Genomic DNA, 14,945 nt, shown 5'->3' on the forward strand with positions numbered 1-14,945 from the left:
GCGCGCTGTGCCGCTCGTGCAACCATCGTGAGCGACTCCGTCATCCACTTCCTCCACTCCATCGCCCAAAGATAACACAGGCGCGTCCTCGCCGGCGACATGGCTGACCGAACGTGTCGAGTCTGGGTAAGACCATTCACTCTCTGCTCGCGTCACCTCTCTTCCTCTTCACTTTCCTACTGCTCGTCTCCCTCTGCTCTAGTCACCTGCGACCGCTGGACGGCCTGCTCCTCTTTCTTATCTCTTTTGTTCCTGCATGGTCCAGCGTTCGCATCAGATACCCGCGTGACTTTCTGCGCAAGCCTGCTCTCATCATGTCTTTCCCTACACTCCTCGTTGCATTGCTCTGCGTACTGCGCGCAGTATCAGCCCGCGCACTATGGATTCCGAAAGAGCTCGAGCAGGACGCCTCCACCTGGATGCCCGAGGACTTCACCATCACGAAACGAGCAGATACCTGTGGCGGCGAATCTGGTTTATCACAATGTGGCAGCAACTTTCCCTCAGTCTTCTGCTGTCCACAGAACACAGTATGCCTGTCACTAAACACGACATCATCGCTCACAGCCGCACTATGTTGTCCTGCTGGTCAGGACTGCGCCACAATATCACCAGTCTCTTGCGATCGAACCTTTCAGAATGCGACCAGTAATCCTGGAAGCCAGTTGCATTCCCAACCGACAGCAAACCTCGACAGCTGTGGCGATAACTGCTGCCCGATGGGCTATCGATGTTCGGGTACATTATGTGTTGCAATGACTGAGAGCGAGGCCGCGGAAGATTCGTCCACGGGAAACACAACAACGACATCGCCGACAACCACTTCCTCTTCTGTCTCCGACACTGCGTCAAGCACTGATTCTGCAGAGGAGGCTTCCTCCACTGATGATGCGAAAGAAAACGCAGGCGACTCGGACGACTTTTCCCTTAAATCTTTTGTCGCGGGATTCATTCCTGGAATTGTTTTGGGTATGTTCCTCTTGGCTGCTCTGCTCTTCTGCCTCTGGCGTCGTAAGCATAAGAAAGATGGCAGCATCAGCGAGAAGAAGCATTACTCCAAGGATACATTGACAGATCTTGGTCCGAATGCTTCGTCCCGTCGACCTACAGTACACGGCAGATCTATATCTGAGCCGACTGTAGACATCAGCCTTGGCCATCGCACCGACTTCGCAAATAGGACTCCACCGGAGCAGAAGAACAGAGGCGTGCACGGAGGTCTATCGGGATACATTGTGAATGTCGAGTCGCCAGCTGAGAGGCCCTCAAACCCTACACCGCAAGGAAAGAGCTGGTTATCTCACTCGCCATTTGTCAACCAAGTCGCTACGCCGAGACCAATCCGCTCTCCAATCCCAGCGCATCTCAAACGCGGCACTTTGTCGTTTGACTCGTTCAAGATCAGTCCAGTGCGTGGCCTCAAGAAGCAACGAAGCCGGCATTCGCTTCGTCGAGAAAGCCAGCAAGCCACCACTGAGCACAGACCAGAGGAGCAACTAGTGCGTCAAGTCAGCGCAGAGACGATTAAAGTGGCAATGGACACCCCAGGGCAGAACCCAAGCACTGCTGGAACTCTTCCTCCAGGTAACTACAAACCTCACTTTGCCACACTCGCAACAGAACCCGCTTCCTCGAATTCGTGGCAAACGACACAATCTGCGCGCAGCCAGGACTCCACGCCTATTGACGAGGAGCCCGACTATTCTACGCCCACACGACCAGGCCGCAACAGTAACATTCAGAATATCGGGGCATCCTTGCAGTCGCCTTACACACCATCAAACTATCCGCCCACCGTGTACGATCAACGAGCGTCCACTCGCACCCAGCCACAGATAACATATCCGCCCTTGCCGGTGAAAGCCAGCACAGCACCTCAGCCGTATCCGACGCCTCAGTCATCAGCCGCGCATAGGTCTTTCGTGGCGCCTGTAGGCCATACTTCGACCTTTGCAGATACCGGAATGCCCTTTCTGAGGTCTCCGAACCCTCAACCTGCGAGCCCAATACGTGCACCCGCGGACGGCAAGGGCAAGCCGCGATTGACGGGTCTTTTCCCGAATTGGGGCGCAAGAGATGGTGCAGAAGATCACAGAGTTACGAGGGCCAGCGGATTAACGACGTGGGGTGGTATGATTGAGAAAGCTGGATTGAGAAGAAGTCAGCTGTACACCAAAGAGCAAGGCGATCCTCGGGAGTGGAACAGGTAGGAGTGATGACTCGGAGAAAGACTTACAGATGAGCGTGAAACATGATACGATAGTAATGCAACAAAGACCAATTATTGGAATTTCGGCATCCTCGTCACGCTTTAATTGTTTCAGCGTTGCTGTTCTTGCCATTACCTGGCCAGAGTCTGCAATATTTCCCGGTGTTGTTTGCTCGCAGCGTCGTCGCAAAATCAAACCTCACTGCAGATTGGTGTCTGCCTTGTCCACTGCAAATCCACAAAGCCGCCACTCAAGCCTTCCATCTAAGATGTGCCCATCACCTCGGGAGTCCAGCTCGATCCAGCCCCTGAATATTCTTATATTCCACCGCAAGCCAAGCCCCATCATCTTGCCTTTCCCATACCATCTTCTCAATGTAACTATGCACCACTCCCTTGCTTCTCGCTGTATCTCTCAATTCCAAATTCTGCCAAACCTCCGCCCACCCGATGTGTTCTCTCACCACAACATTGCTATCCAGAATCGTACTGTGAGCAGTTGGGCTGTGCTTGCAAACCGCCCCCAAAAACTTCAGCATCTCCTCCAAAGTCATTCTGTGGTCTTCCGCCGGTGGCATCGAAGCGCGAAATTTGTCCTTTTTGATGTAACTCCATGGAGGCTGGGAGATGTCGAATTGATGGCTATTAATTGCTTGCGAGTATTGTGCTGTCATCTCCTGAAGGGTATCCCCAATTGCGACTCCGAGCGGCCTGTGTTCTCCACCTGGTGTTTCTGGCGGCGTGAAGAGACCTGTGGTGAACGTGGAATTGGAAGCACCTGCCGGGCGTTGTAGCAGGCTGAAGTTCGTGATGAGCCAGCGGCCGTTGGTCTGGCGTTTCCATATAGCTTTGGTCATGTATTGGTGGGGTTTACTTGGGATCGAAGAATTGATTCGCGTTTCCAAGATCCCGTAGCACTCTGCTGAGTCTTTTGCACTATGGACGACTGCATGACTGCTGAGAACACGAGCAGTCGTGTTATCCAACTCGTCTTGTGCTGATTTGAGCACTTCAACAAGCTCGGAGAGTTGGAGGTTCTTCCTGTCAGATAAGCTTATGGTGGCTTGAAAGTCTGGGGCCGCATAATTCCAAGGTGCTTGATTAACGTCGAAGGCATTGCCAAAGATGCTTAATGATAATTCTGCTGTGGCAGTCTTAAGCGATTCTTCGGATGCCGGCAAGCCTGGTTGATCAGTATATGGGAAGCCTGAATCCATCCTGGGCAGGTAGCACGGACAGGATCAATAACACTCGATTGGCCAAGATCCGTACCTGAGAATGACGACTTTCTGTTGTCAAAGCACACGCCACTACGCTGCTCCCTAGCCAATCCGGTGATGGGTGGTTGGGTGATTTCGCTGCTCGTGATGTGCTCCGAGCAATGATGTTCATTCGTCGTCGGGATCTGCATCGAGCTGTGGAAATGAGCGAGGACATGGACTAGCTCAGTCGCGCTTTCGGAGGCAATCATTGGCCAGGCAAAACACTGATCCGCCATCCTCCACTTTCCATCTCTTCGTCATCTCGCTCAACGTCATACATATGCTCGTGCTTGTCAATCAAGTCCGTTTCTCATGCTCAGTCGAGTCAGATGCCACTGTAGGTCAGGAACAAAGCGTAAGGTCTCTGCCCCTGCTGTCCAATATTTGGCAACCCTGCCTATAATAAACTCTACTTGCAACTCATCCAGACCTCAGCAGTAAAGAATTTGTGAGAAGGACAATGGCACCAAAGATTTTCATGTGAGCTTCGACGTAGCACTGGACTCCGTGTAACTCAGATTGACTGGCTTTGAAGCACTGGCATCACTGGCTACATTGCTGGCGATGCCTTCTACGCTATTCACAAGGCACACCCAGACTACGAATACTCGGCACTGATCCGCACGGAGGAGAAGGCTGGCAAAGTGAGAGCTTCGTATCCGGATGTGCGCGTGGTGATCGGCGGGCTCGACGACAGTAGTATCATCGAAGAAGAATCTGCAAAAGCCGATATTGTTCTTCGTGAGCCAGCCTCCTTCCAGATCGACGCGTCGCTCTACTGACCTGTGTAGATGCTGCGGATGCTTCCGACCACGAGGGCGCCGCAAAAGCTATCGAAGCCGGTATCCTGAAAGGCCACAGCGCCGAAAGGCCCGGTTTCTGGCTACATACAGGCGGCACAGGTATCCTCACCTATTTCGACTCCAGCAAAGAGCGCTTCGGCGAGGAGCCGGATCGCGAGTTCAATGATTGGTCTGGCGTCAAAGAACTCACGACACTTCCAGACGACGCTTTCCATCGTAATGTGGACAAAATTGTGCTTGAAGCAGGGACGAAGCATGCGGACGTGATCAAGACTGCTCTGGTAGTAGTAATGCAACAAAGACCAATGGTTGGATTTTCAGCGTCCTCGTCACGTCTGCGCTGCAAATGACTCTCCCACCATCTCCCGAGCATTATCCCTCTTCCCCAACGAGTAACACGTTGCTCTCAGTGCCATTGTGTTCAAGGTTCTTACCGAACCCTAATCATCGGTTGTGCCCACGCGCCGTTCCACTTCTCGAGCTGGTAGGGTACGCTTGCGGGTCCGATGAGATGTTTTGTCGCGATAGAAGCGATCCTGGGCAGCGAACGCGGTAGCTGCATCCTCCTCCTAGTGATGGACGGAGACTACGTGATGGACGAGAATCGAGCGATTTCTTGGTTTGGTGTTGCAGCCGTCAATACCGCATGGAGCCGGAGAGAAGACCTTTGGCTGATCTCTGTCAGGTGGGAGGTACTCGGGATGATCTGCCAACACCACCTCGTGCGCCTTGCGCATGTGTTTAGTGAGAGTCTGGATGTTGGCGTAGGTAGCAGCGACATTTCCCTCGCTGCTGCTGCTGCTGACACAAGTGGTATGCAAGCATGGTGTCGGATAGCCTTGTGGAAAGGCATGTACGGCTTTCTTGTGCGCCTCGAGATCTTCGCGCGTCTCGTACAGCACATTGGGGTCGCAACCAGTCTTGGTGCATGGCTGCGGCTCCGTAAACTCTTCGGGGTGCTCCCTCTGCATATGCTTGCTCCGAGCCTTCGGTCCTGCGTACGTGGTATATTCACACTGCGGGCAGGAAAGAGGAGCTGTGGATTCGTGAAGCTGTTGTAGAGATTCGGCCGTAGCGGCATTGCACGACCTTGAATGCGAATCGAGGTCCTTTGCGACTGTCGTAGAGTAGTTGCAGTGCTCGCAAGAAAGAATGAAGCGCTGCGGTGGATCGCGAGAGTTTCCGGTCGTCATGCACAACGGCAGTCCCGTGGGATCTTGAGCAGCATTCGCGTCCTTGCGACCGAGCATCGTCGCACGTAAGAAGACGTTGACCCGGGCAAATCCCTGCACCCACTCGTCTGGGCCGCCGAACGTGTTACTCGTTGATGGCAAAGAAGTTGTTGTTGTTGTTGTTGTTGTTGTTGGTGCTGGAAGGGGACAGAGCATGTCCATCAGCTCTTCTTCGCCTTCCGGTTCCGTCTGCTCGTTCTCATGGCTGCCATCATTCTGGGAGAATATGGTATCCTGTAACGCTCGAGCAGCCTCGTCCGAGAGCTCTTCGTCCTCCTCTTCCCCCTCCTCCTGCTGCTGCTCTTCACGCTCATCTTGAAGCGTCGCGTCCATCATGATCGTCGCCGCAGGAGGCTGGTCGCGGAGCGCCGGATCAAGCATCATCGTGAAAGAGTCTTCATCTGTCGCGTTGCGCGTTTTGTTCCTCTTCTTGGTCTTCTTTGCAGGTCGCTCCGTGGATGCTGCTCCGACACCAACACTATCATCCTCGGCATCACGCGCACGCTTCCGACTCGGGCCCGCTGGCTCGGACGTCTTCTTCTTCTGCTGTTGCTGTGCATGCGGTGGGTAGAGTGCTGGACGACGTTCGGCTCCCATACCACTATACGCAGATCGTGGCTCGAGCTCAACAGTGGGCGCAGACATGCGCTCCTCACGGATGCGCATGTCAGTGTACGCGCGATTCTTCCTCCCGCCGGCGGAGTTGTTGTTCATCATCCATGTCTCCCGCTCTGCTGGAGTGATGGGTGCGTTGATGATCTTCATGGCCTCGGATGTTGCGATTCGCGGCTCTTTCTTGTGTATTGGCGCCACTGTCGCGACCATGTTCCACGCCTCATACGACATACCTCCGACGTACGCGTCTGTAACTCCCGAGTTCGCAGTCTCCATCGTGTGTCCTGCTCCCGCTCGGGCAAAGTCGAATGAAAGGCCGCCAGCACTGCTCGCCGCTCCCGTCTCCAAGGCAGACTTCGGGATGTGCGCCATGTCTCGTATACCCCCAGCTCGTATAGCATGCATGTATACGCGATCTTTGACACCAGCCAGACGCCCCATCTGCTTGATGCTTCGAAGCAGCTGGTCTGTCCTTGCAGGTTGATTCAGAACGATGTCTCTGCCCATTTTTTCGAATTGCGCGAGTACCGGATATCGGGGCTGTGTCCAAGTGATTTGTTTGTCACTACGCGCAGCAGCATAGCGTAGCACTTGCTCCAACGTCGTCCCGCCCTGTACGAGGCCGTGACGTAAGGCGTGTACGAGAAGGAGGCTGATCGGGCACATGTGGCTGTCGACGGGAAGTGTTCTCCCGTACCAGGTAAACGTGGTGTTCTCCTTGTCCTTGAACCCCTTCGCGAAGTGCTTGTCGATCTCCGCTCGGACACTGAGGAGCGAGATCCGTCGGTCTCCCCCAACGTGTAACTCGTTGTGGACTTCTTCGACATACAGCCGAACGTCCTCCCACTTCAAATATTCTTCACCTGTATATGCACTCGTTCGAGCCACGTCTCCCGAACGGCTCACAGTCGCTGCAGGAAGGACCACCGACAGACACTTGGCGATCGTCACCTGCCCGATGATCGTGTCAGCAAAATTCCCGAGAGGACATTTTTTTTTTTTCTTTTTCCCTTTTTTGCCTTTTTGTGCCCCGTGTTTGGAAAACTTTCTTCTACTCACATCCCAATTGTATGTCCCATTGCTCGTAGCATCCTCGATAAAGGTCCGGATCATGTGCTCCAAAGTTCGATAGCCCAGCCAAGATTGCTTCCTGGATCTGCCTTTGATCGCTTGGCTACTCTTGATCAGGTCGTCCCAAAGTACTTTGATCCGTGCCTGATGCTGTTTCGTGAACTCGTACCCGTCCTTGGTAGAGTATGTGTAGGTGCCGTAATATGTCAGAACCTTGATGCCGTTCTCGAGGGTGCGCAAATTGGGCAACTTGGTGTTGTAACCTCTTCCCTTGAGGTGCTCTGAATGTGAGCAAAGATGAGTGGTCAGCGAGCTGTTTGTCGACCGGAAACGTGTTGCACGTTGCGGACATGGGGGGAGGCTGCAAATGAGAACACTTACTGACAACGGAACCGAAGAAACGAAAGAGGTCTTCGCCCGTAAATGGTTTCTTGAGGTCATGACCGAGAGTATGCGTGCGAAAGGCATTGAAACGCGAGATCCACAGCTCGCGCATCACCTGCGTGCCTGGCGCGCCCACGGAAGCGAATGACAAAGTCTTGTACAACTTCTTCGACTCTACACGGTCGGTGAGTGCGGTCTCCAGCAGAGCGTCGATGGACTGTTGACCGCCTGTCGGTGTGTGTGTGTCAGTTGATTGCGACGACTCGCGTCTTTTTTTGCGCTCCAACTTACGGACTGCCGCCTTTGGTGGAGAGGAGAATTCGAGGTCAGATGACCACCCCATCGCGTCGGTCTTTGTCCGAGAACATACGCTGGTCGGTGTGTAATGCTGTCGATATCGGTGGTTGTAGTTGTGGTGGCGGGGATGCGGGAGGGCAGGAAACTGAAGGTGCTCGTCAGTCGACGAAGGAAGAAGACTTGAGGGGTGGTAGTACCTACCTCTCTCATAACGGAAACACCTTTTCGGGCTCAGTTTGATAAACTGGAAGGCACAGTTGTGGGTTCTTACCTCTCTATTAATTTTGCGATGGCATCGGCTGTGGACAAGTCCACAGCCGACGCCATCACAAAATTTATCTACGGTGTCGGTCGTGGTCCTGTCTCTGGTCGTGGACGACAGGCATATGAACTGGCGAAGACGATTTTGCAAAAAGGTTATGCTCCAATCATTGGCGAAGGCAGAGCACATTGGGATAATGTGCACGTGCACGACCTATCCGAGGTGTACCTGGCCCTCGTGGACGCTGGTGTTGAGAAAAGGCTAGATTCGGAGCTCTGGGGCGAGAAAGGCTACTTCTTTGTCGCAAACGGCAGGCATGTGTGGGGCGATTTGTCCCGGTTGATCGCGCAAAAGGCTTCTGACGCTGGATACATTCCGAAAGAGTTCGAAGAGCAGAAGTTGAGCAAGGACGAGGCGTGGGAGTTGGCGGATTTCCAAGCGCTGAGCTGGGGACTGAACTCGCAAGGCAAGGCAGAGCGAGCGAGTAAGGTGCTGGGTTGGCAGCCCAAAGAAGGTAGCCTCGAGGACGAGGTGCCGCATATCATCGAGCAAGAGAAGAGGAGACTGCAGTGAGAGCTGTCTGAAAGAGTTGAATAGATTCGGCCGAGGCGTGTCCAGACTTTGTAAGCACGAGCTCGGTACGTCAAGACTTCGAAAGCACAACTGCTTCCACAACCGATTGTACAAAACTGCGATGTCTGCAGACACGCTCAATCACATTGTTTCGGCAGGAATGACGGACATGTCTGGGTGCGTCGAAGCCACGGAACGCGGAATGCAGCTCTTTTCGCTACACAAGCCCCTTCCGTCCCGAAAGCGCGAGACCTACATCCAAGCGGCGCGAGCTTCCGCCCAGGTGAATGGCACGCGCCGATTCGTACTCCATTTTGTTGCGCAATTTGCAATGCAGCGTGCCGTTGCGTGACAGATGTAGGCAACTGACAGAATGCAGTGGCCACCCAGCACAACTTCGGACATGACAAGCCAAGGCAGGTCCAGAACCCCTTTGTGCCACACTCACCCACAGCAATGTCTCATATCTCTCGAAACAAGCCTTCCCAAACTGGCAGGAATGCCCAATTATACAGCCACGAGGACACCTCCGCGGAGGGCGAAATGGCAACTGTTGACCGATTTCCTGGCTTTTCCATAAGACGCCGGACTTCCGGCTCAATCGCGAGCCAGCAAAATATCACCAGCTCAGCCAGCATTCCAGTCGATGCGTTCCGGCGACCCGGAGTACGACGCATCCCAAGCTGTCCTGGTCCGATCATGTTTGCACGCGTGGCAGCTAATATCTCCAGATCAACACTCACGGGCAACCAGACTTCCTAGTTGAGCACATGCACAAGCCCAGTGAGCTAGCATTCAAGACTGGAACTTCCAGACACAACACTCACAGTCGTCCTCGTGGCCAGGAACCTCACCAACGTTCATCACATCTGCAAGCGGGTCATCTGCCATAGCAACAAAGGATATGCTATAACATTTACATGATATCTACTTGAAGGACGAAGCTCCCGTGCATTCCAGTAATCTGCCCTCTGCGCTCAACCCACAATGACGTCTCTCATCGGTCTTTTGTCGACAACACTCACTTTCGTTACTCTGTCGAAATGTCTCACGCCAGCGCAATGGAGATCGCAGTCGATATATCAGGTCATGACAGACAGATTCGCGCGGAGCGATGGATCAACAACAGCACCTTGCAACATAAACGATTACTGCGGCGGGACATGGAGGGGTATAATCAATCAATTGGACTACATAGAGCAGATGGGATTCACAGCGGTACGATGGCTAAGACGCGCAACATCTCTACAACAGCTGATAGCTGCGTGCTAGGTATGGATCAGCCCAGTCGTGAAGAATCATGTCCATCTCAGTGCAGATGGGAACTCCTATCACGGGTACTGGGCACAAGACTTGTATGCGATCAACGAACAATTTGGAACGAGGGACGATCTGAGAGCGCTTTCCGATGAGCTGCACCGCAGGGGCATGTATTTGATGGTCGATGTAAGGCTTTGTCCTGCGAAATCTAGGAGATATCCGAACTCCATGCTAACATTGTACGTGTTCCTCGCAGGTGGTCCCGAATCACATGGCATCTTTCTCCTCTCGATATTCTGTCGACTACAGCCAGTTCAAACCTTTCAATCAACAGTCCTACTTCCACAACAACTGCGCGATTGACATGAAGATCCCGGATACTATACAGAGATGCTGGATGGGCTCCGACGTTGTCTCACTCCCAGACTTGCGGACCGAAGACCCGACCGTCGCCAGCATGTTGCAACAGTGGATTGGTCAGTTAGTGGCAAATTACTCCATTGACGGTCTCCGCATAGACACTGCTCAGGAGGTCAATCAGGGCTTCTGGCCTGGCTTCCAGGCTGCAGCCGGAGGTATACATGCGCTGGGAGAAGTTTGGAACGGGAATCCGAACGAGCTTTGTTCATACCAGAACTCTCTGAGTGGCGTCATGAACTATGCTGCATATTTCTGGATCAGACAAACGTTCGCAAATTCGAGCACGTCGATGGAGACACTGGCCAGTAACATGAACTGGATGAAATACACGTGCAGCGACACAACATTGCTTGGTTCGTTCACCGAAAACCATGACAATGCCCGCCTGCCATATTTCTTCCCCGTCATGACCCGCATCAAGAATGCCATGGCCTTTCAAATGCTTGCCGATGGCATTCCAATCATATATCAAGGGCAGGAACAGATGTACAGAGGTGGCTGGACACCGAACAATCGCGAAGCGCTTTGGCCTTCAGGCTACAACCGGGACACTGAGCTTTACAGACATATCCAAAAGCTGAATCAAATACGGAATTGGGCCATCTTCCAGGATAGCGGCTATGTCACTTACAAGGCAACGCCAACAGCCATCAGTCGGACCGTGATCGTCATGCGCAAAGGCAATCCCGACAAGCAGATAGTGGGTGTCTTCAACAACTGGGAACCGGACAATACGGGAACAGTAACGATATCGTCAGCGAGCTCCGGCTTTGGACCTAACCTTCAAGTGCTGGAGGTCATGTTTTGCACCCGATTGACGACTGACAGCCGTGGTAATCTCGGCTTGACGATTCCTTCTGGACAGCCGCTGGTTCTGTATCCAGTAGCAAGTCTGGCCAACAGTGGAGTCTGTGGTCTGTAAGCGTAGCCATGAGGCGGCGGTTGTACATTCTGTGAGGGGGTGATCCATGTCGACAAATACCTGTGCAGTGTACAAATGCTTTCCAAATACAGCTAAAAGAGCAGAATATGAATCCTTCCAGCGGTTCGCACGAACCTATACTATATCCATAAGGCTGAACCATAGGATCAGAGACATCAGCACAAAGCTTGGATGGAGGGCATGCACCACACTGGCTGCAGAGCGAACTCTGCGTCGCAATGCAGACATCCGTTAGTGTCCGTTAGAACCATGGTCGAGTGATTGGTTCCCAGAGCAGACATTGCCAAGTCGGCTGCACTGCGTCGTTATCCTGCAGCAAGCACCAATTCCGAGGACAACTGTGCCTTCGAATACAAACGATTGCTACCGAACCCCGATCCTGTGGTGCGCAAAGGCTTGTGAGCTGTTATGTCAACCCGAACCGCACAAGCTCAACCTCCCGAAGAAAAGGTCGCCGCAACCGAATGGGAAAAAGTCATTCCTGTATCCGAGGCGCAGGCGTTTTGTAAGCGAGGCTGCGGCAGCCGCTGCGATCTGGCTCCTCGGCAATACGATGAGGCTGCATCACTCATCACCAGAGAGACAACTTTTCGTGTGGTTTAACTAGAGAAGCAGACCATGGCCCACAGCAAGAACATAGGTGCAGGTGAAGCACGTGTTGATCCACGCAAGCTATTCCGAAACGCCAAACTGGCGAGTGAACTTCCCAGCGAATACCTCGGCGACTTCGATGACCTGGAATGGGTGCAAGCGATCATTCGTGATCCAGCATGGGAAGAAATTGTATACCCATCGCGAACTATCACAAGAAATTCCACGACGCAGTCTCTATTCAGCCGGACCTTTGCGACTTTAGATACGTGAGTATGTTCGTGCATGGAATGTATCAAGACCCCCTTTGAACATGTGCAAAGTCTCCGAGCATGTCAAGCGTTCGCCAGAACTCACGACGCACAAAGTGGAGAGGTGAGGTGATTGAACTTCCTCATACCTTTGCTGCGCTCACACCACAACAGAAATCTGGAGCCAGCGTCCACAAGAAGGAAGAAGCTATAGTCATAGTCAGTCTGGGTCGCGGCCTGGACGGCCATCCAGGACTGGCTCATGGAGGTACTATTGCAGCGCTGTTCGATGAGTGCCTCGGAGTCGGGGCTGTTCGAGTTTTGACGCGACCTTCCATGACGGGTCAGCTCACGATCAAGTACAAGGCGCCAGTGCCGACACCAAGTACGTAGTCCGGGCGTGAACATGGCATCGAATCAGTCACTAACATCATACAAAGGCGTGGTACTTGTTCGCTGTTCGCTGTCAGAGCATGAGTAAGTGCTTCCATTGCACATTTGGACGAACTGACTGATCTCCGACAGAGGCCGCAAGGCGTGGGTCAGCGGGACCATGGAAGATGGCATGGGCAAAGTCTACGCCGAATCCGAAGCCTTATTCATAATGCAACGAGATAAGCTATGATGGGATCCTGCAAAACTCTCGATAGAATAGAAGCTGTATAGATCGGAGTGACCTGTTGTAATTGGTTTCGCTTTGGCACGGCTGAACGAACGTTGATCACGCAGGCATCTCGAAGTCGAAGAATTGACATTCTCACCAGGCATCAAGATTAACGGCTCTTGGTTATTCCTCCTAGGTTCCACTCCACGCTCGGCTCCTTCAGGCAGCGATGATAGAACAAGGCATCAGCATCACACGATCGCAGAAGTCAATATACTTGAATTGACGTTGGGTGGGTGACTCCAGGCACCCGCACATCCCTGACGGACTACGCTAGGGCTTTGTGTAACCGACTTCAGGAAGACATTATGTGACAAACGGCTCATAGACTTGTGTGGTCGCAAATTCGAGATCAACTTCGAGCAACGAATTCATTTGGAATACTTTCAGCATCGGCAGCATTCAGCTGTTGAGCATCGATCTTGCATATCTGAAAGAGCTCTCTTAATTATTAGACCTTGCCACCGCACAGGATGTCGTCTTCCAACGATACTGCTGCAGCTTTTCCATCAAATTATCCTCTCGGACGGAACACTCTCGCTTCTGTGCGTCTGAACCTACAGCATCTCCTCTGGACCACTGGCAACCCCTCACTTCTTCACCATTCAATTCCCCTGCCAAGCGAACCACGTACGCCGTCCGAAGCTGAGCCATTCCTGATCGCGGATGTCGGAACTGGAACTGGAATATGGTCAACTTCGCTATCGTTGTCAGGAATGCTACCTAGCCAAGCTCGAATCGAAGGTTTCGATATCGATCTCGCTCAGACACCACCGAAAGCATGGACTCCCGCCAATGTCAGTTGGCGAACGCTGGACATACTGAAAGAGCCAAGCACAGCAGACGGAAGTCTGAGCTTGGTTGGAAGATTTGATGTCGTGCATGTGAGACTGTTGATGCTGATCGTTCAGAATGGAGATCCAATGCCCTTGCTGAGGAGATTGATGGCGTTGGTGAAGCCTGGTGAGCTTATTCTTTTCTGCTTTTGTCTTGTTTGTCTCATCGTTCGATCCCGCAGCTCACAATGTTGCTGAGATATACTGATCATCTTAATACAACTCAGGCGGCTATCTTCATTGGCAAGAATACGATTTGCTGTCTCAGAAACTTGTTGTCGCTGGGAAACAAGACCTTACACCAGAAGAAGCCATGCATGCGAGTCCCATGCTCGAACGTATGCGCAAAGCCATTTCTCAGTCTGTGGATGTATATCGAACCCACGCGTGGGTCCAGAAAGTGCATGAGAGACTCGATGAAGTTGGAGGAGAACTAGTCGCTCATGAAGTAAGTCCAGCGCTTGCCCTACCTGATCGTATGCAGTACCCAAAGCCTTTTCTCCATGTATTAACTCTTGTATAGCGAGCGTGGACACACCCTTCTGCGCTACCAGTAAAGCAAGAAACTACATTCTTGGTCATGAGAGAGTGGTGTGCAGGGGTACGAAGTCACGGCGAGAAAGGAAGAGAAGAGGCAGACGAGTTGGAACAGCTCTGCGACGATGCAGAGGAAGAGTGCTGGAGATCAAGGAGATCGACTGTCATCGACACACAGATGGTGACGTGGGTTGTAAAGAAGAAGGCTGCCGCGTTGTGATATCTCAAGGGGTCGATCTTCCAAGCTCAAAAGAGTGGGCTACGAATTCGGGCAAATGACTTGATCTCCCTGTCGATACGGAGCCACGGCTCAAGGAATGTTTTTTGTCGAAGAGTGTAAACTTGTGGTCCAGTTTGGCAACGGATATCGGAAAAAAAAAAAGGCACTTCGGCTGTTAACAGTCGCGGTGATCAGATTCGGCGCCCATATCTTTGGGAGCATGTACTCACGACACATATCTGCTTGAGGACTTTTGCCTCTGGGACATCCGCTTGTTGACCGGGTGCGAGTCCCCCAATAGCTCGTGAAGAGATCCCCAGGCGTAACTCGTCATCAGCATCCGTGAAGGCGAGATGCACATCAATGTGAATGCGTCTTTTGCCACCCAAGGTCGAGCATAAAAAGCCCCTGGCATCGCCTTACGTTGTCTCTTTCTTGAGTCTAAACATCCCGCGACAGAAAGCAACCGAAACACTCACGACAAGCCTTAAGTGACTCAAAGCACAACCCCTCTG

The 14,945-nt window shown here is 52.6% G+C and overlaps 7 protein-coding genes across 7 annotated transcripts; 5 read left to right on the forward strand and 2 right to left on the reverse strand.

Annotated features, from left to right (window-relative positions):
- Positions 1-314: 314 nt before the first annotated feature.
- On the forward strand, positions 315-2,210 carry RHO25_013013 (uncharacterized protein; the record flags this gene model as incomplete). The annotated part of the gene is made up of 1 exon (XM_023604285.2): positions 315-2,210. One exon carries the CDS (start codon positions 315-317, stop codon positions 2,208-2,210), a length of 1,896 nt encoding a protein of 631 aa, XP_023449877.1.
- Positions 2,211-2,487: 277 nt separating this feature from the next.
- RHO25_013014 (uncharacterized protein) lies at positions 2,488-3,426 on the reverse strand (the record flags this gene model as incomplete). Its single annotated transcript, XM_023604286.2, has 1 exon — positions 2,488-3,426. The coding sequence occupies one exon, from the start codon at positions 3,424-3,426 to the stop codon at positions 2,488-2,490; it is 939 nt and encodes a 312-aa protein (XP_023449876.1).
- Positions 3,427-3,931: 505 nt separating this feature from the next.
- RHO25_013015 (uncharacterized protein) lies at positions 3,932-4,624 on the forward strand (the record flags this gene model as incomplete). The annotated part of the gene is made up of 3 exons (XM_023604287.2): positions 3,932-3,951; positions 4,007-4,212; positions 4,263-4,624. The coding sequence occupies 3 exons, from the start codon at positions 3,932-3,934 to the stop codon at positions 4,622-4,624; spliced, it is 588 nt and encodes a 195-aa protein (XP_023449875.1).
- Positions 4,625-4,843: 219 nt separating this feature from the next.
- Positions 4,844-7,919, reverse strand: RHO25_013016 (uncharacterized protein; the record flags this gene model as incomplete). The annotated part of the gene is made up of 4 exons (XM_023604288.2): positions 4,844-7,072; positions 7,181-7,473; positions 7,574-7,804; positions 7,868-7,919. The coding sequence occupies 4 exons, from the start codon at positions 7,917-7,919 to the stop codon at positions 4,844-4,846; spliced, it is 2,805 nt and encodes a 934-aa protein (XP_023449874.1).
- A 243-nt stretch (positions 7,920-8,162) lies between these two features.
- On the forward strand, positions 8,163-8,708 carry RHO25_013017 (uncharacterized protein; the record flags this gene model as incomplete). The annotated part of the gene is made up of 1 exon (XM_023604289.1): positions 8,163-8,708. The coding sequence occupies one exon, from the start codon at positions 8,163-8,165 to the stop codon at positions 8,706-8,708; it is 546 nt and encodes a 181-aa protein (XP_023449873.1).
- A 987-nt stretch (positions 8,709-9,695) lies between these two features.
- Positions 9,696-11,310, forward strand: RHO25_013018 (uncharacterized protein; the record flags this gene model as incomplete). Its single annotated transcript, XM_023604290.1, has 3 exons — positions 9,696-9,926; positions 9,981-10,154; positions 10,225-11,310. The coding sequence occupies 3 exons, from the start codon at positions 9,696-9,698 to the stop codon at positions 11,308-11,310; spliced, it is 1,491 nt and encodes a 496-aa protein (XP_023449872.1).
- Positions 11,311-11,949: 639 nt separating this feature from the next.
- RHO25_013019 (uncharacterized protein) lies at positions 11,950-12,798 on the forward strand (the record flags this gene model as incomplete). The annotated part of the gene is made up of 5 exons (XM_023604291.1): positions 11,950-12,191; positions 12,246-12,297; positions 12,348-12,558; positions 12,614-12,650; positions 12,699-12,798. 5 exons carry the CDS (start codon positions 11,950-11,952, stop codon positions 12,796-12,798), a joined length of 642 nt encoding a protein of 213 aa, XP_023449880.1.
- Between the last annotated feature and the right edge of the window lie 2,147 nt (positions 12,799-14,945).

Source organism: Cercospora beticola, chromosome 9, assembly GCF_033473495.1.
Source record: "Cercospora beticola chromosome 9, complete sequence".
Taxonomy (NCBI): domain Eukaryota; kingdom Fungi; phylum Ascomycota; class Dothideomycetes; order Mycosphaerellales; family Mycosphaerellaceae; genus Cercospora; species Cercospora beticola.